Consider the following 23,322-nt stretch of genomic DNA (forward strand, 5'->3'; position numbering starts at 1 on the left):
TCACGTCTATCACAGGTGCTCAGGGTAAACCTGCTCTCATCTGTGAAAAGCACAGGGCGCCAGTGGCGGACTTGCCAATTCTGGTGTTCTATGGCAAATGCCAATCGAGCTCTGCGGTGCTGAGCAGTGAGCACAGGGCACACTACAGGACGTCGTGCCCTGAGGCCACTCTCGTGAACTCTGTTTCTGACTGTTTGGGCAGAGACATTCACACCAGTAGCCTGCTGGAGGTCATTCTGTAGGGCTCGGGCAGTGCTCAACCTGTTCCTCCTTGCACAGAGGAGCAGATATCGGTCCTGCTGATGGGATGAGGACCGTCTACGGCCCTGTCCAGCTCTCCTAGAGTAACTGCCTGTCTCCTGGAATCTCCTCCATGCTCTGGAGATTGTACTGGGAGACGCATCAAATCTTCTTGCAACAGCACGCATTGATGTGCCATCCTGAAGGAGTTGGACAATGTGCGCAACTTTAGGAGGGTTAAGAAATCCCCTCATGCTCCCAATCGTAATAATGACTATAGCTAAAGCCAACACAGTCCTGTTTTGGAGGCCATCTCGCTGTTGACCCTCTAATGCAGTGTTTCCCAACCCTGGTCCTCGAGCCCCCCCTGTCCTGCATGTTTTAGATGTTTCCCTGTTTCAGCACACCGTGATAAAAGTACCTGTGTCATCAACAGATTTGTGCAGACCTTGGTGACAAGCTAATTAGGACCATTAATTAGAATCAGGTGTGTTGGTGCAGGGAAACATCTAAAACATGCAGGATAGGGGGGGCTCGAGGACCAGGGTTGGGAAACACTGCTCTAATGCACCTGTTGTTAATTCCATCAACACCAATGCAGCTGAAACTGATTAACAACCCCCTCTGCCACGTACCTGACCAAACCTTATTAGAAAAGTGCAGTTGAATTCATGCCATACCCTGATAAAAAACTGTTCCTTAAATTTTTTTGAGCCGTGTAGGATTAAAACAGGTATATGAGATCAGGTGTGAACCAGAACAGGCAGAAAAAGTTCATGCAAATGTATTAGATGTATGAGAAGGTTAAGACCAAAATGATTAATGTAATGGGTACCCTAAAGAAAAAAAAAACAGGTCTTGTGATATCGGTTTCAACAGCACCGACTATAATTTCCATTAAAACATGTGTTGCCATGACAACATGTACTCTCTGTTCCCTGGTTGTAGTGACAGCTGGGGACTGAAGAGGGACTTGTCTTGCTGAAACCCACAGAGCTCGAAAGAACTGCTGTGGAAAATCATTTCATTAAGAAAAACGCCCACAGATCACTTACACAAGTTGAAGATGCTTGGGCTGAAATTGCAGAAAAGTGACTTGTTAAGCTTAGTTCCTCTTCACTAGACTTAAAAAGAGCATTCACACAATGCCAGGTAACTTCCTTTAGACTTGCACCCAAACCCTCGTATCAAACTTTTTTTGTGAATAATTTATCACTGTATTCAGTAAAAGCTTTTGCCAGAGCAGGGGTTGTAGCCCGACCAGCCATGCCAAAGCTCTTTCTCTTCGATACAATTAGTCTGGTTCCAGTGGATTTTCCCTGGATTTCCAGGGAGCAGCACCAAATTATGCAAAAGAAGCTACTTCTGGATGCCACTGGATAGAAAAGCTACTTCTCTAACTCAGGCAGAGGGACAACCAGACCAGTATTAACAAAACACATCCATAATGCATGCAGCTGAGGAAGAACATTGGTAAATGACTGTTTGCAGTAAAACATAATTGATTTTGCAGCCATCTTGGGTGTTTTAAATAGTCGCTCTTAAATGGTCCTGTACGAGTCATCACATAAAGCCCACTCTACTCTGTTGCGGTTGGTTCTGTTCTGGTGGAAATGGCACAGTACCAGATCCATTATGCGATGGAGAACTTTACTGAAGTGAATGAATATGGCTGACCTGGCTACAGTTTAGGATTTTCCATTAAAATCCACGTTCTGATGTGATCCTCACAAACGATTTCTGTGTTTGCAGGTGCAGGTCTGTAATAATACGGTAATAATGCAGATATAAAATAATGTTCACCTAAACTTGCCTAATTGTTTCCCTGCAAAGATGATGATGAATACAATATAGCCTTAAATTATCAGCCATTTCAATTTTATGAAAAAGAAAGAAAGAAAAAGTGAAAAAAACATCACAAATCATCCTGAATGGACCAAAGTCAACATTACCTGTGCAGGTAATGGTCAAGTGATAAGTTTGTCATAAAAATGAATAAACCATAAACTGGAAATAACAACAATATTATGCTTAAGAAAAGTGTGCTTCTTAGATACTGAAGATGCATTAAATAAGTATGACGTTAAAACAAACTCCTACAAAATCTAGACCTTAATAAATAAGTTACAGGCAGAAGAGAAGCAAAACTGCAACTAAAATTTAAAGTGTGTGAGAGTTTTAACGCCGTGCGTGGGTGAAGGTTTGGTGCAGGGGCATCACAGCAACAGTCTCGTGGAGGAAAAAAAGAAAGAAAAAAAAAACTGAATTTATACCATGCTGCTTTGCCATCTGCAGCAACAAGCCTGTTCTGTGTCCACTGACATGTAGGCGGCCACATGAGGATGCCATGCCTGGTTTAACATGCCAAAATAAAACCGTCACATTCAATATTTGCCATTTATTCTAATGCAACAGAGCAATCAAATTGAACCGAATCGTTAGTGTTTGTAAGAAAAATCACAATGAAATCTTCTAGGTTTTTTTCAGGTGTGAGCCTGAAGGAAGATTCTGTGCATATGTGAAAGCTGTGGTTTTCTGTTCCTTTTCAGAAGCCCGTGATATTTATAGCTTTATGTTGGCAGGTTGTCTGCATAGCCTTCTTTGTTTCAGCATCCACACAGAAGACGCGACTGCACACAGGGAGCAAAAAGTAAAAGAAGTCTACCGAAGGTCTTCAGAAGGCCTGCCTGCAGGAGAAATAAGATACAAGGCTGCTTTCTCTTCTCATTATGTGCTTTAGGGCTTCAGATAAGCCAACACACAGGACGAAAGTGAGGAAGTTGAGAGGAATGCTTGAGTCACCCAAGAAAGCAAGCGCTGCAGAACACAAACTGGCACACACACACACACACATATACTCACACACACACTGACGCCTGCACATTAGAAGTGTGTTGCTTATTGCGGCCAAAGGCTACAAACACAAACCACCACAGTTCAGGCCTCCACAAAGCTTCAGACCACCTCTCTCTGCTCATTTAAGAGTAAGAGAGTAAGCATGTGTGAATCAACAAACTATCAAAGAAATGATAGTTGAAAGAATTGACTGAACGGCAGGAAACATGCAAAGCTTCTTCAAAGCAGTGAATTAAAACTAATCCTAAGAACACGCTTTGCATTGGGTGCAACACAACCACCTTCTGCGTATACCTGCTTCTTCCTGTTCGGGGTGACAGGGGTCTGCAGGCAAAAGGGCTGATCCAAGTCCATCGCAGGCCATGTGCAGCGTATATAATAATTTATAATACCACTTTATGATATGAAATGCCCTGCTAAGATTATTCTGGCCAAAACAAACAAAGAGCTTATGAAAACAAAGTCCACACAAACTAAAGGAGATCAGGTGTGAACAGAATATTTGTGTGTTAACAGATATGATCAAAAGAACTGTGTATAGAAGATAAAAATCAATCTCAGTCAATGTTTTTTCCGAGGAAAAACATTGTAGGATCAGATACGATATAAATCAAAACTTCCCCTCAGGACACTGAAGGGCTGAAAATACTCTCTCCATATCCGAACAGTGAAATAGGCAATCGTTTAGGAAAATCTTGGTGTCCCAATGGACAACTTTTCGTTCTGCATTATGTGTGAATATGTGACAATTGAAGGATTAAAGGCGATGATATAGATCAGAGGAGCTGGGATTATATATCACACAGGCTGTGAGTGGCTTTGTTCTGACACAAGAATGCAATTATAACGCTAAATATTATTATTTTGTAAATAGTTAGTGGTGCTACCCTTTAAAGTTTCATTTCCGTCTCATTTATAATTGAATGCATAAATATGTTATTTAGAAGCACTCCTGTCTTCAATACACTCTTGGCAGCAGCAGCAGCTCCCTTTCATGATTCTTGAGTTTGAGCAGCTAATAATGCATCACCAACGTTAGGATATCCTGATCTCAAGTGCAAGCTCTGACAAGTCTCATCCCACAAGTTGGTAGTAACTACGTCTGTTATGTGGCCATCCGAATCCATGTTTTTCTGAATGAACATGGTAAAAGGTGGAGTTAGCTGAAAGTGCTGACTGTTTAAAAGTAGAAAAACAAGTTCAAAGAAATTAAAGTTCAACATTTTATTTCAGCCAGAGGCGGTCTTGGAAAAATTCTGCAATCTAATAATTGAACCATGTGCAGAAAAAGGCTGAAACACTGCGACAAAGTGAGGGGCGCAGTCGGCTTTTCCCACTGAGTGACTCAAGTATGTCATCAATTTACGTCTGATCTGCTTATGGACATGAGCAGACACGCAAAAGCAATGTTAAGAGAGAATAAGGTGCTCTTGAGAGGCAAAAGCAGTACTTTACCAGAACGCATAGACGTCCATAAACTCGCCTCTATGTTTACTCTTGAAACACAACATTTTCATATCACTTGGTGACTAAATAATGCTAAATAATCCTCCCTAAAGCACATATCACAACATTTCTAAAAGTAAATACTGTATAATATTTCTATTTCTGCTGGATTAACCCTTGTCACGACCATGGTGTTAGAGCAGAGTGCTGAATAGGACAGATCAGGGATGTTAATCCAAATAACTGCACAGACAGCATTAAAACAGAGAAATGGATCAATATATCGCTTTTCTCCACAGATCAAAACATTAGTATTAGAAAAACAAAGCAGGAGACAGTGAGATGAATAAAAGACGTAAAAAAACATTTATTCATCTTTCAGTATAATCTGTGTAGCGGGCTGCGCGGCAGAGCTGCCGCTTTAAGCCTGAGGCTGCTTGATGAGATTGTTTGGTTTGCATAAAGTTACACAATTTCTTAAGTTATTATGTCCACTTACAATAGATCACAAAAACAAAACAGCTCACTTCAGTGCAGAATAAGAAGCTTAAAGCTTGAAAGAACTGAAAAATAATCTCCTGCGCGGCTCAATTAAGGGTCCACGGAGACTTCTGTTCTGAGAAGTGTGTTAAGTCTCTTTAGGAAAACAATCAGCATGTAGTAAACAGATACTGCACAAGGCGGCTGCCTGAAATGTTGCAACGCCACATTTAAAAACCACACAACACATTATAGCTATGATTCCACTGGACAAAGGTTCAGCGAGTGTGTGGATCTAATGCTGGTAATGACGTATGAAACATATTCCACGAGCGTCCATCTGCAGCAAAACCTCATACCGAGAATAACTGCTGTAACTCAACATGAAGAGCAGCAGTCAGGGACACTGGGCGTGCCGAGGGACCCGGACCACTGTGTCTTCAGGTCATGCCTGTAAACTCAAGAATGTATGCACCTAAATCATCCTCAGAGGCACTTTTTTCCCCCAAAAGTGGAGTTTGAGCATTTTATTAAAATGCATAAATAACATATTCTAAAAATATTGTTCTGTTTGCAGGTTTGAGACATGAATAAGCACCGGATGCAGAGGTCTTTGGGAAAGAGTGCTGGAAACATGATTAATAATTAAAATTAACCAACATTAACACTTGCTTCAGCCTCGCCTGCAACATGAGCTGCAGAATCAACAAATGTCTCAGCTAGAAAATACATTTGCTGGAGAAAGTATGTGGAAAATCTCCCCTCATGGGATTTCTCTGGGTTGCATGGGTTCAGATGTGCACCACTTTCATGGCTTTCTCTTTTTTTGTTTGTTTTTTTGTTTTCCTCCAGTGGCTTATGCATCGTCGGTATTTATTATTTTATGTGCAGCAACAATAAAAGCTGTTGTCGCTTTGAGGGCGTTTGTTAATTGTGATGGTGTCGTTGCACTGGATCCAGGGAACGTTTAATTTCTAAGAACGAGTCATGCCTAGGCACACTTGCACGTCTGTGCCTGCACTCTACAGGGATTTCACAGGGAATACATTGCGTCAAGTGAACCATATTACCACTTCATGGCAATCAAACTCAATAAGAAAAAAACTGTTTTGTAAAAGATTACACCCTGAACCCTTTTTGTTGTTCCAGGATGCCTCCACTTTGCTTCTCTCGTCGCTTTTCCAAGATTTACGCTAAAAGCACTAATCAAATGAAGAAAGAGTCTAAGTTTCCTTGAAAAGCCACTCCACCCATCGTCTGATGTGTTCACACTGGTATGATGCATGACGTAACAAGTTTTACCATGTCTCACCTCTTACAACTGTGGTACTAGTCAGATACCGTCACATTTCCCTGCCAGACTGACTAAGCTACAACGATGTGTTTATAAATGTTTGCAAAGACAATACCTAATATGTAGAAACAGATCCTACTTCCTTGTTTTCTCTAAATATATATGGAGAAATGTAAAGTTAGCAGTAAACGCAAACAAAAAAAAAAAACTTAATTGAACTTTCAGTAAAAGGTTTTGTCAGATGGAAAATATTGCCCCAGTAAGCTCTCTTCACTACCTACACCCATTTCTGGAGCCAAATATATGGTGCTTCTTTGTTTTAAGGAATCACAAACCTCTTAAAATAACAGTTAGCATGCCAAAGCTACTAAATAAGCCTGTGATTTCTTGCTGACATGCAATATGACTTCAGCAATCCTGAGAGTTAAGGGAGAGGACATCCGAAGAATTTCAGTTCCAGCTTGGGGTAACTCTCTACATGCCTCTATCCTGCTCAGTGTTCTGTCTTTTTTTAAACCAAGAAGAAAGCGTGATGACTATGAGACACATCTACCGTAGATGCTCCAATTTCACAATAAATTAACAAATTTAGCTGTTTGGACGTTTCACTTCCACTTTCAGCGTCTATTGCAGACACTCTGCAGGAAGGAAACAACATGTACTTGTGTTGTGCTTCTGTGGGAGTGCAAGCAATAGATGCAAACATGTGGCACGCTCAACCACGATCCATCTTTAAATTAAATAACTGGACCATGAAGGCTGTTGGACACATAAGGGACTTTGGCCACCGGGTTATTAATCCGGCATACATGTTTTTGATCAAAACATATGCCTCTCTTTTCTGACCTAAATGGGAGCCACTATCTTGAAACAGCTGCAATGAGAAAATCATAACTGTTAACTGTAATCTTGCTTCAAGAAAAATTAAAAAGCAATACTTGTGCAATCCACACTTTTAAAACATTTCTTCATAAACTGTGATAATCTCCAAACATGTCCCCATCTGTCACTGTGTGCATTTCCTTTAATGGTGCATCACTTGCTGCTTTTAAGCGAGCAGACTCGAGCAGAGCCATACACTTAAGTTTAAAAGTGTGTACATGCTGCAGCTGATGCTTCACTGTAATAACACGTTATGGGCTGTTCGGCGTGTGGCGTTCAAAGCCTCCGGCCAAATAAAGGAAAAACCAGCCTCGCGGCTCCTCTCACAAACCAAACCCCTGCTCCCAAAACGGGAAGTCCACTGTACGTGTACAGGATGAGACGCCTTAATGTGACTGTTGTTGTTATTTTCATCTGTTTTAATTCCCCAGAAACTTAACACAGGAGTGTACTTTCACCTGGACGTCGTTAATTCACCCTGCGTGTGAGAAAACTGTGACACAGGCGGGTCATAAATAAAGGCGGCTCGCTGATAAACCAGGAAGACGAGAGAGAGAAATGGGTCTTTTTTTTAATTAGATTTATCTTTTTTTTAAAGTCTTTTCTTACCTTGATGCTCGCTGGATAACCACGCTGGAAGCGGCGACTCAACTCAGCGGGGAAGAAAGGCGATTTGCTGCCGCTGTTTCCGGGTTAGTTATCCAGCGTCATTGTGGTCGGGAGGAGAGTTGGGTTTGTGCTACCTTAGAGCGCGGAGGGGCGGTTCCACACACCTTTCCTACTGGTCCGAGAACAGGACCCGCCCCTCCAGACGACCCCGCTACTCTGTGCCAACGGCCCCTCCCATTGGATTACTACTAAATAAGTGTCTCCGTTACCACAACGGGACCTTTTAAACATTAAGTGCAGTTTGAGTACATGGCACTTGAAGGGTTATGCACACTACTTTAGTGCCCTTGGGTAAAAAATAACTAAAAATAATAATAATAACTTACAGCCATCAGGAATTTAACCTGATATATGATAAATGAAAATATGTATTCATAATGATATACAAAATTGCAATTTAAAAACATTACAAATTCATTTTTACTTTCAATAATAAATAAAGATACGAAAACAATAATATACTTCCTAATTTACTATATACAATAACAACATGTGCAATATCTGTCTACCTCATAAACATCCTACCTGCTTTTTTTGCACTGTTTTTCTTTCTTTCCCATACTGCCCTACTTTTTACTTTTCATTCCAATGTATATACTGTTTATAATTTGTATATATATATTTTTTACTTTTCTTTACCCTTTCCCTGCATGTGCGTGTTGAGTGTACTGCTGCTGCACAAAGTGAATTTCCCCATTGAGGGAGAAATAAAGGACAATCTAATCTAATCTAATCTAATACTTCAAATCTTTTTTTTTTTTAAGCGATTTTTTTCTGCTATTATTTATTATGTATTATTATCTAGTGACAGTTGCCTGACATTACAAATACATTTGAATTCAATTGAATTTAATTGAATTGAAGATTACTTCAAAGAAAAACAACTTTAAACCACTGCACTTTTACTGTTTTTAGATCCTTTTTTGTTGACTGAGCATTTTTTTAATGTTTTTTCATCCAGAAAGCAGAATACACTCTTTCTATGTTTTTTATGTAATGTATTTATTATTCGTGTGTTTTGTTTATTTCTGTTCTGTGTCGTGCTGCTGTGACAAATGAATTTCCCCTCGGGGATGAATAAGACCATACCTTACTTTATGTGGGGCTTTATTATTATTATTATTATTATTATTATTATTATTATTATTATTATTATTATTATTATTATTATTATTATTATTATTATTATTATTATTATTATTAATAATAATCATCATCATCATCATCATCACTTTATTCATCAGTATGCATGGAAACACACTGAAATTTGTCCTCTGCTTTTTAACCCATCACTAGTTAGACTAGTAGCAGTGGGCTGCCTTTATTCTGGATGCCTGGGGAGCAATTAGGGCCTTGCTCAGGGGCCCAAGACAAGTGTTATATTTTTCAATAGCTTAAACCCTTTAAAGGGTTTAAGCTATTAAAAAACAATCTGACAATCTTTTTAAAACAGGATTTTCTGTGTGTTATTTTGTATGTACGGGTTAAACTATCTATTAAAACTCAGTCAATTTCAAGTAATGTCATTATTTATAATGAATAAAGGTTAAAAAAAATTGTTTTTTTACCCAACAAGGGGCCTGAGCAAACTCAAAAAGAAGACTAGGTCTGCTCTGGCATCTATTCTGGAGCCTCTGGGCATGATTGTGTAAAGAGGGAAAGAAAAATGAACAACTTAATGAATAACATTGAGCATCGTCTTCACAAGACAGTGATCCAACAACAATTTCTTCCGTCAGAGGTTTCTTCAGATCCTTCCTACCCACAGCCGTATCCATCTATAACTAAAGTTGCTACAACATCTCTTTTCAGTTTAAGATCATATTCTGCTGTCCATTCATTCATTCACTGTATTTTGGCTTATTTGCACAGTTTTGACAAACTGCACTTTAATCTTCTTTTTTATTTATGTTACATGGTCCCACAGATGTATGTCTTTTGTTGCCTTAATACTTACTACTATGTGTCCTCTGTGCTATTATTAGACATATTGTGTAATATTGTATATTCTGTATTGTCTTGTCCATCTTCTCCAAACGCAGTTTATAGTCATATATCCCTGCTTTCCCAGTGGGATTATTGTCCTGTATTTGTATCTTTTTTTTATTCTCTTTTTTTTTTTATCCTTTCCAGTACTACAAGTTTCACTATAGTGTAAATATATGCAAGGATACATTTGAATTGAAACTGAACTGAATAAAAATGAACACCAAGATGACTGGTATAACTGCTAATGTGTATAGTTTATATAGTTAATAGTTGAAAGGCAGTAAATATGTCATATGTGCTATAAAAACCTTACCTTGCCAAACAATGCATCACTTGAATACAAAGCAATCCTTTTGAATGTTTTATGTTAATGATAAACTGGTTTATTTTCATTCAAATAACAGTTGGAGGTGATTGACGTAATATGAAGGGTCAACCTTCCACACGACAGTAGCAGAGATTCAAGTATTCCGGCACTAAGAAAAGCTCCGGATACAATCAAACAATTTATTTTGTTTACTTTTTTTGTTTTAAATCCTCTAAGAGACTGTGGGGATTGTTTTTACTTCCCTTGTTTCAGTAAATAAGGATTTTCATTGTACAAATCACAGTAGCGGCACACATCGCATTTATAATCAGTGCTGCTCACATTTGAAAGCTATAGAAATCAAAGTTTCCTCTCGTTGGGAAGCCACTTGTTTCTCAGTTTGTTGTGAAGTCTAACTGACTTGAATAAGCTGTTTATTTAAAGTATTCATCTAACTGACTTGTAAAACAAAAAAACTGATATGAGAAGACAGAGACAGGCGTGTTATGTCTCAGGAAACTTTAATGATTTACTGTACTGAAGAATGAACTGTGATTTAATAAAAAAAAAAAAAAGATTCAGGAACTAGAAATGACACATAATAATCTGTAACACTTTGATTACTTCTTCATCAACGTTTCTGTGAATATTAGTGAAAGATCTTTCTGGATTGCACCTATGATGTTTGCAATTTTGTCAAGTAAACTGCAAGAAAAATCTTTAAACACTATTTATTAAAACAACATTTGATTTTAATAACGGCAGCATGGTGGCTTGGTAGTTAGCACTGTTGCCTCACAGCAAGAAGGTTCCCGGTTCAACTCCCAGGCCTTTAGGGGGTCTTGTGTGTTTGCATGTTCTCCCCGTGCTTGCATGGGTTCCTCCAGGTTCTCCGGCTTCCTCTCACTGTCCAAAAACATGCGTAGTAGGTTAATTGATATTTCAAAATTGCCCGTAGGTGTGAGCGTGAATATGCATGGTTCTTTGTGTATATATGTGGCCCTGCGAGGGACTGGCGACCTGTCCAGGATTTACCCCTGCCTCTCACCTGCAATTAGCTGGGATAAGCTCATACAGACCCCCATGACCCTGCGAAGGATAAAGTGGATATAGAAAATGGATGGATCGATTCTAATAACACCCCAGCCGACTTTTTTCTATAAAGGTTCAGGTTTATTTTGCACTATAAGTGACAATTTGGGCTCCTTTTATGTGAAGAGTTAAAATCCCCAAACCCAACATATCAAAACATGTATAATTTCGGCCTAGTCTTTTTCCGCTTCTCTGCTTCGTGCTTGATCAGTGTTTGTTTGATGAGCTTGCCTACGTATTACTGCAGGTTCAAAGCGGCCGTCGTCCAGATGACACACCTGGTTGTAATTTGAGATCATTAGCTGATCCACGGCGGAGGTTTCCATAGCAAACTGTAACTGCAGCTTATTGCACACCGGTCAAAGATCAAACCGAAGCTTTTTCTTGCTCAGTGTTCTCCACAAAATTAAAATGAAGCAGTTCAGTCTAACTACTTTATCGCAGGAGAGTGTTCATTACTCACGGCTGTCTCACTGGCACCAATTAAGCCTAATTAGGCAGCACACCTGTCTCCAATGTGGTGTGGCTTATAAAAAAACCCCAAAGGAGATGGAAAGATCCCTTTGAACGAGAACAAACAAATTGAAAGAGCTAGTACGATTTTGATACTGAAAACCTATAGTTGAATAATTTGCTTGACTGATCCACCTTTAGCTATGGCAAAAGAGAAGAGTCACGTTAATGTGGTGGTTATTGGCCACGTCGACAGTGGTAAGTCCACCACCACCAGCCACCTCGTCCTCAAATGCGGCGGCGTCGACCCCAGGAAAGTGGAGAAGCTCTGGAAGGCTGCGACCAACGTAAGAAGGCCCCATGTGGTGTTTGGGTACATGTTTACCTGTGTGACTATACTCTTTACTTTTCTTTGCAGTTGGGGAAGAGTTCCTTCAAGTTTGCCTGGGTGCTGGACAAGCTGCAGGCCGAGCGTGAGCGAGGGATTACAATTGACATTTCTCTGATGAAATTTGAGACCCAGAAGTACACCATGACTATAATTGATGCACCGGGCCACCGTGACTTCATCAAAAACATGATAACCGGGACATCTCAGGTAAAACTTTTTTTTAAAAAGTACACCTACACTGCAAAAACTCAAAATCTTAACAGGAATATTTGTCTTCTTTCTAGTTAAAATGTCTCATTTTTAGTCAAATCTCATTACACTTAAAACAAGAGTCATTACCAGAAAAATAACTTTGTTTTTTGACCATTTTCACCTGTTTCAAGTAAATGTTCACTTGAAATAAGTAGAGAAAATCTGCCAGTAGGACAAGATTCATCTTCTCATTGGAAGCAAAAGAATCTTGTCCCACTGGCAGATTTTTCTACTTATTTTAAGTGAAAATCTACTTGAACAGGTGGATTTTTTTTTTTTTTTTTTTTTTTTTTTTTTTCCCCAGTGATGAGTCTTGTTAAGTGTAATGAGATTTTTTTTTTTTTTTGGACTAAAAATGAGACATTTTAACTAGAAAGAAGACAAATATTCTTAAGATTGAGTTTTTGCTGTGTAACTGCCCTGTGGAAGTGTTTTTATACACTTGTGTGCTGTTTCAGGCTGATGTTGCTATTCTGGTGGTCTCTGCGGCCAAAGGAGAGTATGAAGCTGGTGTGTCGAGAAGCGGTCAGACCAGGGAGCACGCCTTGCTGGCCTACACCCTGGGGGTGAAGCAAATCATAGTCTGCGTGAACAAGATGGATATGGCTGAACCACCTTACTCCCAGAAACGCTACGACGAAATTGTGCGAGGTGTGACTGGCTTCCTCAAGAAGATCGGCTACGACACAGCGTCTGTGCCGTTTGTACCCATTTCTGGCTGGCTTGGGGAGAACATGATCGCTGCAACTCAGAAGGTAAAGGCCCTTCAGGCACCAAATGGCCAGATGTCGCAGGAGAGCATGTTAATATAATGTCTTTGCAGATGTCATGGTACCAAGGCTGGAAAGTGAAACGACGGGAAGGGAATACGATTGGGAAGACTCTGCTGGAGGTTTTGGATTCGATTCAACCGCCTGTGCGCACAATTAACAAGCCTTTAAGATTACCCCTGCAGGACGTGTACAAAATTGGAGGTATGGAACTATCTCGTCTTGTCCAAAACTGCCTTTATTGCTGTAGCTAAAAGGGTGTCTCCATGTCTTTTACAGGTGTTGGGACTGTGCCAGTGGGCAAGATTGAAACTGGTGTCCTCAAACCCGGTATGACCCTGATGTTCTCCCCGGCCAAGCTGACTGCAGAGGTCAAGTCCATTGAGATGCACCACCAAGGCATGGAGACGGCTCTGCCGGGGCACAACGTCGGCTTCAGCATCAAGAATGTGTCCGTCAAGAGCCTGCGGCGCGGGGACGTGGCTGGCAATGCCCAGCACGATCCTCCGTCAGATGTCCGCAGCTTTGAAGCACAGGTTTGTTAAATACAGTTGAGGACGACGTACTTTTCTAAACAGTGTTTTCCTTGTAAACCATTTATTTCCGTTGTCTTGAAGGTAATCATCCTGAACCATCCAGGGCGGATCAAAGTGGGCTACTCCCCCGTCCTGGACTGCCATACCGCCCACGTCACCTGCCGCTTTGCTGAGCTGAAGGAGAGACTTGACCGCCGCTCAGGCAAGAAACTTGAGGACAATCCACAGACGCTGATGTCTGGAGACGCCGCCACCGTCAAACTGGTTCCCATCAAGCCCATGTGTGTGGAGACCTTCTTCACATACCCTCCTTTAGGTAGAGAACCAGTTTCTTTCGCGCACATTTTTCCCTTGTTCTATATTCTTTACTGAGTTGACTTGTTTCCACAGGACGCTTTGCAGCAAGAGACCTGAAGCAGACGGTCGCTGTGGGGGTCATCAAGTCGGTGGAGAAGGACAAGGGGGCGAAACACTCCCACAAAATATCTAAATAAGTGGCCAAGTATTCTGGTAATACTGCTAAATGTTGGTTGGTTAATGTAGAATTTGTGTTGAAAAAAATAAGTGGGCAAGTATTCTGGTAATACTGCAAAATGTTAGTTGGTTAAGGTAGAATTTGTGTTGAAAAAGTTAAAAAAGATTTGTGTAATCTATTGATTTGAGGTCTGAAGTTGGATGCATTTTTGTTAAAACGCTTGACAATAAAGTGATTTTGGAGGAGTCATCTGGTCTTGAATGAAGTTTCTGTGATGGTCATGACCTGGAACTATTACAAGGTATATGAAGTCTAACTACTTGCTAGTTTTAAGGAAACTGAAAAATGCCCTTCCAAAGATTAAATACAACAAACTAAGGTGAACCTGTTTTTCAAGTAAACTCATTCCTCTTGAAGTAAACTGCAATTCTCGGGATTTTAAGTTTCATTGCAAATTTGACTTAAACAAAAGAGCTGGAATATGTTAAAACTCTGACTTGTCCAAGTACAAAACCTGAAGCAGATGGTTGCCTTGGCAGCCTAGATGTGACTACATTACTAGGTAGTCAAAGCATGACTGTATTGACCATGTGCCAGCTAGTTCTGGTTTTTCCCTTTAATTTTGTAAGGAAAGTCCTAGAGGGTTTGCGCCAATACCCTGAGGGAAATCTCTATTTGGCAATAGTGGAAATTCATACAATAGGGGAGAACTTGAGTCAGTTTGGTAATGGTCTCAAATGATGCTTCAGGTTAAAGTCCTAGTGCCCCATTAAAGGGTAAGATGACACACGGGTTTGATCCAAAGGCTTTGGCAACAAGATGGTCCTGAACTGGATATAAAAACTGGCTTGTTCAATTACAGGAAACTTGGGTTTATTTGTGGGAGTTTTTTTTTGACTTGCACCTAAAACCAGGAAAGGTGGATGGATGGATACTCGGCTCATGTCCAAGTGTCCTTCAGCAAGATGCTAAACCCTTTTAATCCTGCCAATGAGATCTTCCAATGTATATAGCTCATGTTCTGTAGATTGACTGGATAGACAATGTAAGGTACTTTGTAGGACTGGGATGAGCTTAAAAAGGGCTGTGCAGCCCCATTGATCAGGTCTGAGCCTCATCTTTTAGCAAAGAATTAAATGGTCCACAAATGTAAGTATAAACTAGCATAAACCAATACAGGTTTAATAGAAGTAACTCAAGTACAGTGTTTGGTTGTACTTACTGTAACATTTCCAAGTGCCTGCTGTTTATCTTGAGCCCAACAGTAACTTCTCCAAACTGCTCAGGAATGTTTTCCTCTGCTGATGCAGAGTTTTTGAGATTCCAAAGGGAGGCTCCCTTGGAATTTTACCAAAAAAACAGCACAGTCTTGAAGATTAAGTACAGCACTTTTAATGATACAATGGGTTGATGGGTTCGTTTCTTAACAAGGGGAGGAACTGCAAGTCAGTGAGGACCAGGTGGAAACACGGAGGCTCTGCACCCTTTTACAAAGTCCAACCTTCATCTGAAAGACATCCATGGTTCACAGCTAAACCTTGAGATGTGCTGAATCCACTAACATGGAATGATAATACACGATATTAAAAATAAAAGGGGGAGAGGGGGGTGGAAAAAAGAGATTCAAGCTCATGAGGTTTTACAAGACACTGAATCGTGAACCCAGGTTGTCGTGAAACGTCTAGCCTGTCAGATCATTGTTATTGCTGAGATGTCCTCTCGAGGTTCCTGCACTTGTAGCGGATAGTGGCTTAAACAACAGGATACCTTTCTCGTGTAGTCCTGCTTAATATCAATAGTGGCTCTTCAAACCCTGAGGTGAGCGTGTTTTGAACGCAGCACTCCACTCATTTCCAGTCATTGTTACACCATGCACAGAAACGGGTCAAAAGGACTGTGGAGATGGCGTCGAAAGTTCACACACATAAGCACACATACAGTGAACAGTGTAACAAGGAGTAAATTAGTGACCTATAGTGAACCACAGGCTTTGATTTTCCACCACACAGTAGCAGCAGGTTTCTATACGGTAAAACAACCATAATACGTGTACACACAAAGCAAGCAAGAACAAGGGCTACATTTAATGAGAAGTCTTTGCATCTCGGGGGGGGAGATCAGTGGGAGACTCGTGCCTCTTCGGTCAACTATGGTCGTAAACAGGGATGCAAGACACAAACGATGACGTGACTTATTTCACATTCCATTTCATGTTTGTCCTTTTTCCCCCCAGAAATATAAGCTGATAATTACTTAAGGGGCCGGTAAAATTAATACAGATAAAATTCAAACTCTACCACCCTGATGCTTAATCTGACAGGCAGAGAGCAATGGTACATGTTTTGTACAATAAAACATGTATATACACTCACACACAAATATATATATATTTACATACATATATACACAGGAACAGCATAAACATAGACTTTTAGGTAAGTGCTAGGGTTTTGAGAGTGGCTTTGTTTTAGCCATGCTATAGGGTTAAGATAATACTGGTAGAGGAAGAATACACACATTCTTTGTACAGCACGGATGCAGCATCCATGTCTAGATGAGCCTTCTTGGTTTTCTTCTTTGTTTTATTTTTCTTAATTGAGGACACTTGTCATGTGACAAGGGTGTTACTGTATGATAGGAATATACATGGTCTCCCTATTCAGGGAGAGGTGTAGTGCAAGTCTGTCTGGCTGTCAGTCACTCAGGATGTGCACAAAAGACATGGGGAACACCCCTTTTCTTTCCGGATATCCTTCAACGTGCCCGATCTGGAGGTGAGAAATGAAAGGAAAGCATGTCAGGAATAATGAGATTGTTGTATTACACGTGTTTGTGGAGGGGGGCGTCAAAGTAGAAGATGCAGGTATACCAAATGTGCACTCACCCACCACTCCTGGTCCTCTTCTCCTGTAACAATGATCACCTCTCCTTCCACGAATGTCAGCTCGTCGTCGTTGTCGGCCTGGCAATCGTAGATCGTCTTCACCCGACGCACTTTGTTCTTCCCCTAAAATGACAGCAGGCAAAACTGTGAAAACCATCTGACCAACTTTGTTTGCCAGAGGGTTCAGCAATGATTTGATTTAAACATGAAATAATCTCAAATTTTTGTGACCGTTTTTGCTTCCAGTCGGATCCTAGTCAGAAATTTGCACCAGTTTTTGCTCAGAGGAAACATCCTGAACAGTTTGAGAGTCTGTCATAGGGAGTTAAAGCGACACTACGTAACTTTTCCACCTTAATATCATATTTCCAGAGTCATTGTGATGGTACATCAACTTCCAACAGGTTTAATGACACCTCTGTCATGGTCTGGGGGGGTCTGTATCACCTTCACTGGCACTATGTAACTTTGAGGAGCATGGTAGGAACCCTGCCACACTAAAAAACTACAAATCGTTACGACTTTGACTGCTTTACGGCATACGTCAATTCCCCCTCCTTCCCGATTCGTAGTCGATACAAAGCTGGGCGGGGCGTGGGGTGGGTTGTGGCTGCAGCAGCTCCACACATAACAGACGTGGGGAAAAGATCGCTAATGGTTTAACTTTTCACCGCTTTCCTGCTCGGAGGCAGAACCACGGAGACCAAGTATCTGAGATAACAGAGTAAAAGAGTGAAAGAGTCGTCGGCTCGCTTGGATCGCGGCTGTAAGATGACCAAACATAACCTTCCACACTTTACCACAAACAAACACTCACAGACCGGGGTCGGATCATTCAAACACATGGCGGGTCAAACATTTACCAAAGCAGCTGCCAAACACTCCTAAACAAGGTAGCCGAAGACGTGGGTTGTGCAGAACTGCGGCAGTAAATCCTGACTAAAGAGCGGAGCTCCGAAGAGGAGCTCCGCTCTTTAGAAGGGATTTCATATGGATCCAAATTGTTAATAATCATTATTTTCTCCATATACCGCTCCCTGGCTTCCTTGTTTAAGGTATCCCGGTAAATTCCAGTTCCTTTCCAGCAGTTTAACATCTTTTTTTTTGCGTTCCGTCTGTTCAGTTGGTGAAACAGAAAAGTAGTTTTGAAAGTACGTCCCGTCTTCATTCGCTATCAAAACAAATGCACGCGACGGGGACAGGATCTTTCGGGCAGTACGCGCTGGTGCTCATGGGAAACGTAGTGTTCTTTCTGGTAAAGCACTACCGCTTTTGTCCAAAGGAGCTGCCAAACTCAACAAAAGCTGAAAGTTACATTGTGCTGCTTTAATAGTATCATATTAGAATGAAAGAGTAAGTACCGTGTTGATCTTCCGGGGGAGGGGTACAGGTGTCTCTGCGGTGCCCGCTGAGGTCCCATTGGTGTCCTCGGCAGGCTGCTGCGACGGAGCTGCTATAGTTGCCTGCTGATTAGGTGAAGGCGGCTCTTGAGGCTGCGGCTGAGGCTGCGGCTGCGGCTGGGTTTGAGGTGGAGGGGGAGGCTGCGTTTGCGGCCTTGGCGTCTCTCCGGGAGGCGGTCTAGGAGAAGACTCGCCAGTCCCAGGTTTTGGGGGAATGTCTGCAAGGTGGGGCTTGGGAGGGAGGTCTTTGAGCTGCGGCTTTGGTGGCAGATCTCCCAGCTGAGGTTTAGGAGGGAGGTCGGAGAGCTGCGGCTTGGGAGGAAGCTCTCCGGGTTTAGGGGGGAGTTCAGACACCAGTGGTTTAGGGGGGAGGTCGCCCAGCTGAGGCCTGTCTGCCAGAGGACCCTTCTGTGAGGCTTCAGCTGCTGGCGGAGACTTCTGGAAGACCTCTGGAGGCAGGCTGGGTTTATCCATAGACGGATGGTGAATAGTGTCTATCTTACGTAATGCCACTAGGGAGAGAAGCACGTAGAAACATGAAAATATCGATATTCAACGCTTCACACCGACACAAAAACGTGACAAAGATCGTACCTTTCTGAGGTAGTTTGGGAAGAACCCTTGGACCAAGTGTGGACTTTGTGTTGCTTGAAGTAGTGCTGCGAAAAGGTTTTTATAACAAGCCAAATAAAATCAAAATCATTCAAAATGTGTCCCTTTTAAAACAACCAAACAGTTTCTAATAGTGAGCGTCAGGAGACTGCAGTCTGCAATACCTTTGCTGCTGAGGAATCCCTTCAAACTTGTTGGAAACAGGAGACATCTTACTGACCGGCGGAGGGGTCGAGTCGCTTCCTAAAAACATCGACAACGACGACGACAGTCTCGTCACTTAACGCCGTATCAGAGCTAAGACATGAACTGATTTAAATATGGAAGTAAATCAACATGCTGTGATGGTTAAATAAAACAATGAGGGAAGCACCATCTGGCTGAGCTCTCCACGTGCTCGGGTTATGCTGCTTTGTCAAGTGCTGCCGTTTAAATCAGTGATTTGGTGTTAAAAAAAAATGTGTGAATGCAGGAAACATAAAAGTGGGCAGGTGATTGCTATGGTAACAGTAGCAGTAAAACATCCCTACCTGGAGGAAAAATGAGAAAATCCAAGCTGATTTTTATATATATTTGACTGTTTTTATAACTAACACAGTGAATTCCACTGAGGTTTGCACATATTTATTTTTAATAGTATGAGCTTTTAAAAAATGTCACTGTACTTGTGTACTGATAATAAGGTCTATTTTTATGTTCCTCTTGAGTTTAACTGGTGACTTCTGCTAATTACGTTTGTGGGACAAGCTGCCCTTTAAAATTAGAAATGAATCCTCTAACAAACTGATGTTGTAGTGAAGTAAAATGATGCAAGGTTTTAAACGTTTGCAAACAGATGCTCTTTGCATGTGGACACACCTCACAGCTGAAATTCATTAAACATAACTCAGTAATCAGAAACTACTGATATCCAACTTATTTCCCAAACATTTTATAGCTTCTACTACTCTTTATGAGGCCTATAATGCCTTTTTTAAAATGTATATGTGCTTTTTATTTTCATTCTTGATTCATTATTACCTGCAGATTTACACATATCCATAAAATACTATAAGCTCTGTCAAATGAAAAAAGTGTGTAAAACTGTCTGAAATTAAACAACACATGACATTTTTATATATTTAAGATATTAAAGCAGATGTTGGGAAACAATTCTCAAGTGTCCACTTCTACACTTTTTTTGGAGCTTGAAAGTGCATCTCATGGTCTTTATTAACAAATGAAGTTTGCTCATGGTTGTCACATGGATAACAGATGGAGAAATGAAGTAAAGGTCTTAGAAAAAGCCAGAAGTGGACTTTTCAGTTTAAAATATTTGGTCAAAATCTGCATGAATCTTTTTATCTCCCTAGTGAAATTCACTTGAAAACGTTTTCTGATGCTCTTTTTTTCAGGCTGGAGCCACACCTGGGTGAAAAGCAGCCCTGCTGTAATTGTGTGCTTGCATCTCACCCCCGGTTAAGCCCCCTTTACTGTGTGGACTGTGAGAGAGAGGGCTGGGTGGGTCGGACAGGGTGCGTTTGTGTCCAGGAGGGGGGGGCGGAGGTCTCTTCTTGGACAGGGTGGAGCTGCCTCCTGCTGTGAGTGTGGAGGGAGGGCCGGACGGGGGAGCAGCTGGAGGAGCGATACATAAGACACATGAGGTGATGACGTCCACCCCCAAATATATCATTCTGTTACAACCCAGAGCAGGGCAAGGAGAGTAAAATAAGGCATGGATGGAGAAGTGGAAAGTTGGTGGAGACATGTCAGGGGGGAAAAAAAAAAAAAAACTGAAGCAAGAAAAACATAGTTTGTTTAAATGCATAGCACAGAGCATAATAATACTAAAACTTTGAAAAGCTATAGTGGGATGTGGGCATGTTTACTTGTTTTTTTCTAATATATATATATGTGTCTCTCACTGGTCACTAATGTAGAGGAAAGTAGGATGAAAGCAGCGAATAGAGAGCTCAGCCAGAGAGGAATCAGCTGTGGTTAAGAGTTTACAGCTCAAGGATGGCGGGTCGGAGCTCCAGAAAGATCAAAAAGACAATTCAGGCAAGAAATAATTCACTCGAGAAAGCGGCTCGCATTCACGTTTTGGGTTATTAGGCTGAAATACAGCCACCGCCCCGCGCATTTGAGCTGTAAAGTAAGAAACAACTGAGGGATAAGGGGGGGAGAACATAAAACAAGATATTCACTGATGTATGGTCGGGTGCCAGCCAGTGTGGCGTAGTGCGAATGAGAGCCAAGGAATGCCAAGTGTGGAGCTGAAAGAATAGAGAAACAAAAAAAAGAGAAAGAAAACAGAGAGCGAAATGAGGAGTGTGGGAGAGAATCTACAAGCATGTCAGTCTTTAAAGAGCTGTCTCCCACACGCTGGAAAATAACGAGATGAAAACCTTATCAGTGACGAGCAAAGCAAAAAGAGGAGAAACGGTATGAAGCTGGCCCCGGAGAACGCGCTCCTCGGCGCCAGATGAGACGGAGCGGCGCTGCAACATGGAGAATCTGAACACTTAGCATGTCAGTCCATACGCACATGTCATCACCTGATTGTGGAGTCGAGAATACGACTGTAAAAATCACAATTAAAACATAAAGGACTTCTAGTGCAGTTCAAATATTGCAAAATGTGTCTTGAATTTATGAGTTTTAAGGGACTAGAAAGTAAATTTAGACTGCATGTGCAGTTAGAACGCTGCAACCATAACTGGTCACGGCTAAATGTTTGGCTTTCCACACACAGACGCAAGGCAGATACTCAGAATCCAAGTTTGTTGTATCTAATCCACCTTAACAAAGACAGAAACATAAACAAAAGTGTAAATGGAGGAAACATTAGAGTCCGTCTGCTCTAACGTATCCTGCAAATGCTGGCTACCTACAACTCTCACACCGCCTTTCTTTTTCAAAAGCAAGGATAACACGATTAGTAAAGTGGATTATTTTATGTTCTAACCTAAAGAGAGGCTTGGTCAAAGCTGGAACATTCACTGGGACCGAGCCAAGACAGTCCTGCTCTTTATGTGATTTCTTTTTTCTCTTCAAACTTACTCTTACCAAGTAAGAGTCAAACTTACTAAAAATATCAAGACAAATTGGCAGGAGGAAACTGTGAATCCTTTGGAGTTGCAACGATTACAGACTTGATTAATCAATAAAAAAAACACACATTTCTTTCATATTATCAACACAAGGAGTATTCACTCACTTTGGCTTTAGCTCTTTTTTTTTTTAAACTAATCTGTTGCTGACTAGTTTTGGGTTTTAGGTAATTTTAGCATTGCATCGCTCAAACACATTCACGCTTCAGTTCATGGTTTCCATTCCTGAAGGTTTAAGACAAATTCATAATTCATTGCATCTTAAAAGACTGAGTCATCCAGGCTGCAAAGTAGCAAGGCGGTCCCGAACCATGATGCCTCTTCCACCATGCTTCATAGCATTATGGTGTTTGGATGTAGCATTTCTGCCTCTGGACATTGTTCAGACATGTCATGGGGCTCTTTTGTCAACCTTCTGTAACCAACGTCTGAGGTACAGCAAATGTAGCATGATGGGAAAGTAAGTGGAGTTAATGATGGAGAAGCTGTGTCAGTGATGTCACAGTATTCTGTGAAGCCCAATGACACGGTGGATGTAGGGTGTTTGAGACCTATGTTGAGTTATTTTTGTTGTTTAAGACTATTATTTTATAACTCTTTTCCATCTTTGCTTCCTTCAGCATTCAGCTACATTTCAGGAATAATTAAAGAAGAAATCCTACTAAACCCAAAGAGTTCATAAAGGGTTTCTGGCATTGGTACATGCATATCTGGAAACCCTCAGCTACGGACAACCTGTTTTTTCTTTGCTTTTATCTTTTATTCTTTAAATTAATTTTGTATCTCAGTAACTACCTCCAAGTGGGACAGTACTGACCTTTTCTTAGGACTGTTGAGGATCCTGGATTTTCAATTCTGCAATGCATGAGCGTGTATGCTTTGCAGCAGATATAATTTAGGCCGACACAATCACGTGACACTGATTCAAGATGAAGGGTGACCTTGTATGAAATAGACTAATTTTGCAAGGGGAAAAAAAACATAAATGAGATTAATAACTTCATATCTCCAGCACTTTAATGAAAATCCTAAAAACTCTAACCAGCAGATTAGCTAAAGGTCAGGTGTTAAATGTTGTCTCTCGCTGGAAACAAGTGACAGTGAAGGAAAATTGAGATGCTGAGATAAGACATTTAATGACTTGTTGGGATAGATGCCCTTGTAAAAGCTTATACAGCATTTACTATCATCTGCTATTTGTT

The 23,322-nt window shown here is 41.1% G+C and overlaps 3 protein-coding genes across 8 annotated transcripts in view; 1 reads left to right on the plus strand and 2 right to left on the minus strand.

Moving 5' to 3' along the window:
- The window catches only part of fam49bb (family with sequence similarity 49 member Bb), a 40,065-nt gene extending 32,123 nt beyond the window's left edge, over positions 1 to 7,942 (minus strand). Inside the window, exon 1 of the mRNA XM_061712999.1 lies at positions 7,808 to 7,942. The gene's annotated coding sequence lies outside the window, so the exon portion shown is untranslated. The remainder of the gene's footprint in view (positions 1 to 7,807) is intronic.
- Positions 7,943 to 11,742: 3,800 nt separating this feature from the next.
- Positions 11,743 to 14,151, plus strand: eef1a1l3 (eukaryotic translation elongation factor 1 alpha 1, like 3). The gene is made up of 7 exons (XM_061713925.1): positions 11,743 to 12,055; positions 12,127 to 12,306; positions 12,810 to 13,106; positions 13,175 to 13,325; positions 13,401 to 13,657; positions 13,739 to 13,973; positions 14,048 to 14,151. The coding sequence occupies exons 1-7, from the start codon at positions 11,912 to 11,914 to the stop codon at positions 14,149 to 14,151; spliced, it is 1,368 nt and encodes a 455-aa protein (XP_061569909.1). The 5' UTR covers positions 11,743 to 11,911.
- Positions 14,152 to 15,387: 1,236 nt separating this feature from the next.
- Positions 15,388 to 23,322, minus strand: part of asap1b (ArfGAP with SH3 domain, ankyrin repeat and PH domain 1b) — a 76,464-nt gene continuing 68,529 nt past the window's right edge. Inside the window, exons 23-29 of one of the 6 annotated variants that reach the window (XM_061713915.1) lie at positions 21,215 to 21,283; positions 20,481 to 20,642; positions 19,193 to 19,271; positions 19,011 to 19,075; positions 18,378 to 18,928; positions 17,017 to 17,139; positions 15,388 to 16,900 (exon numbers count right to left, since the gene is read on the minus strand). In XM_061713915.1, the coding sequence (XP_061569899.1) occupies positions 16,826 to 16,900; positions 17,017 to 17,139; positions 18,378 to 18,928; positions 19,011 to 19,075; positions 19,193 to 19,271; positions 20,481 to 20,642; positions 21,215 to 21,283 (1,124 nt within the window). In that variant the 3' untranslated portion in view covers positions 15,388 to 16,825. Of the gene's footprint in view, positions 16,901 to 17,016; positions 17,140 to 18,377; positions 18,929 to 19,010; positions 19,076 to 19,192; positions 19,272 to 20,435; positions 20,643 to 21,214; positions 21,284 to 23,322 lie in introns of all 6 variants that reach the window. The other 5 variants (XM_061713914.1, XM_061713916.1, XM_061713917.1 and 2 more) reach the window with 5 other exon arrangements.

The sequence above is a fragment of the Cololabis saira genome, chromosome 22, assembly GCF_033807715.1.
Source record: "Cololabis saira isolate AMF1-May2022 chromosome 22, fColSai1.1, whole genome shotgun sequence".
In the NCBI taxonomy this organism is placed as follows: Eukaryota; Metazoa; Chordata; class Actinopteri; order Beloniformes; family Belonidae; genus Cololabis; species Cololabis saira.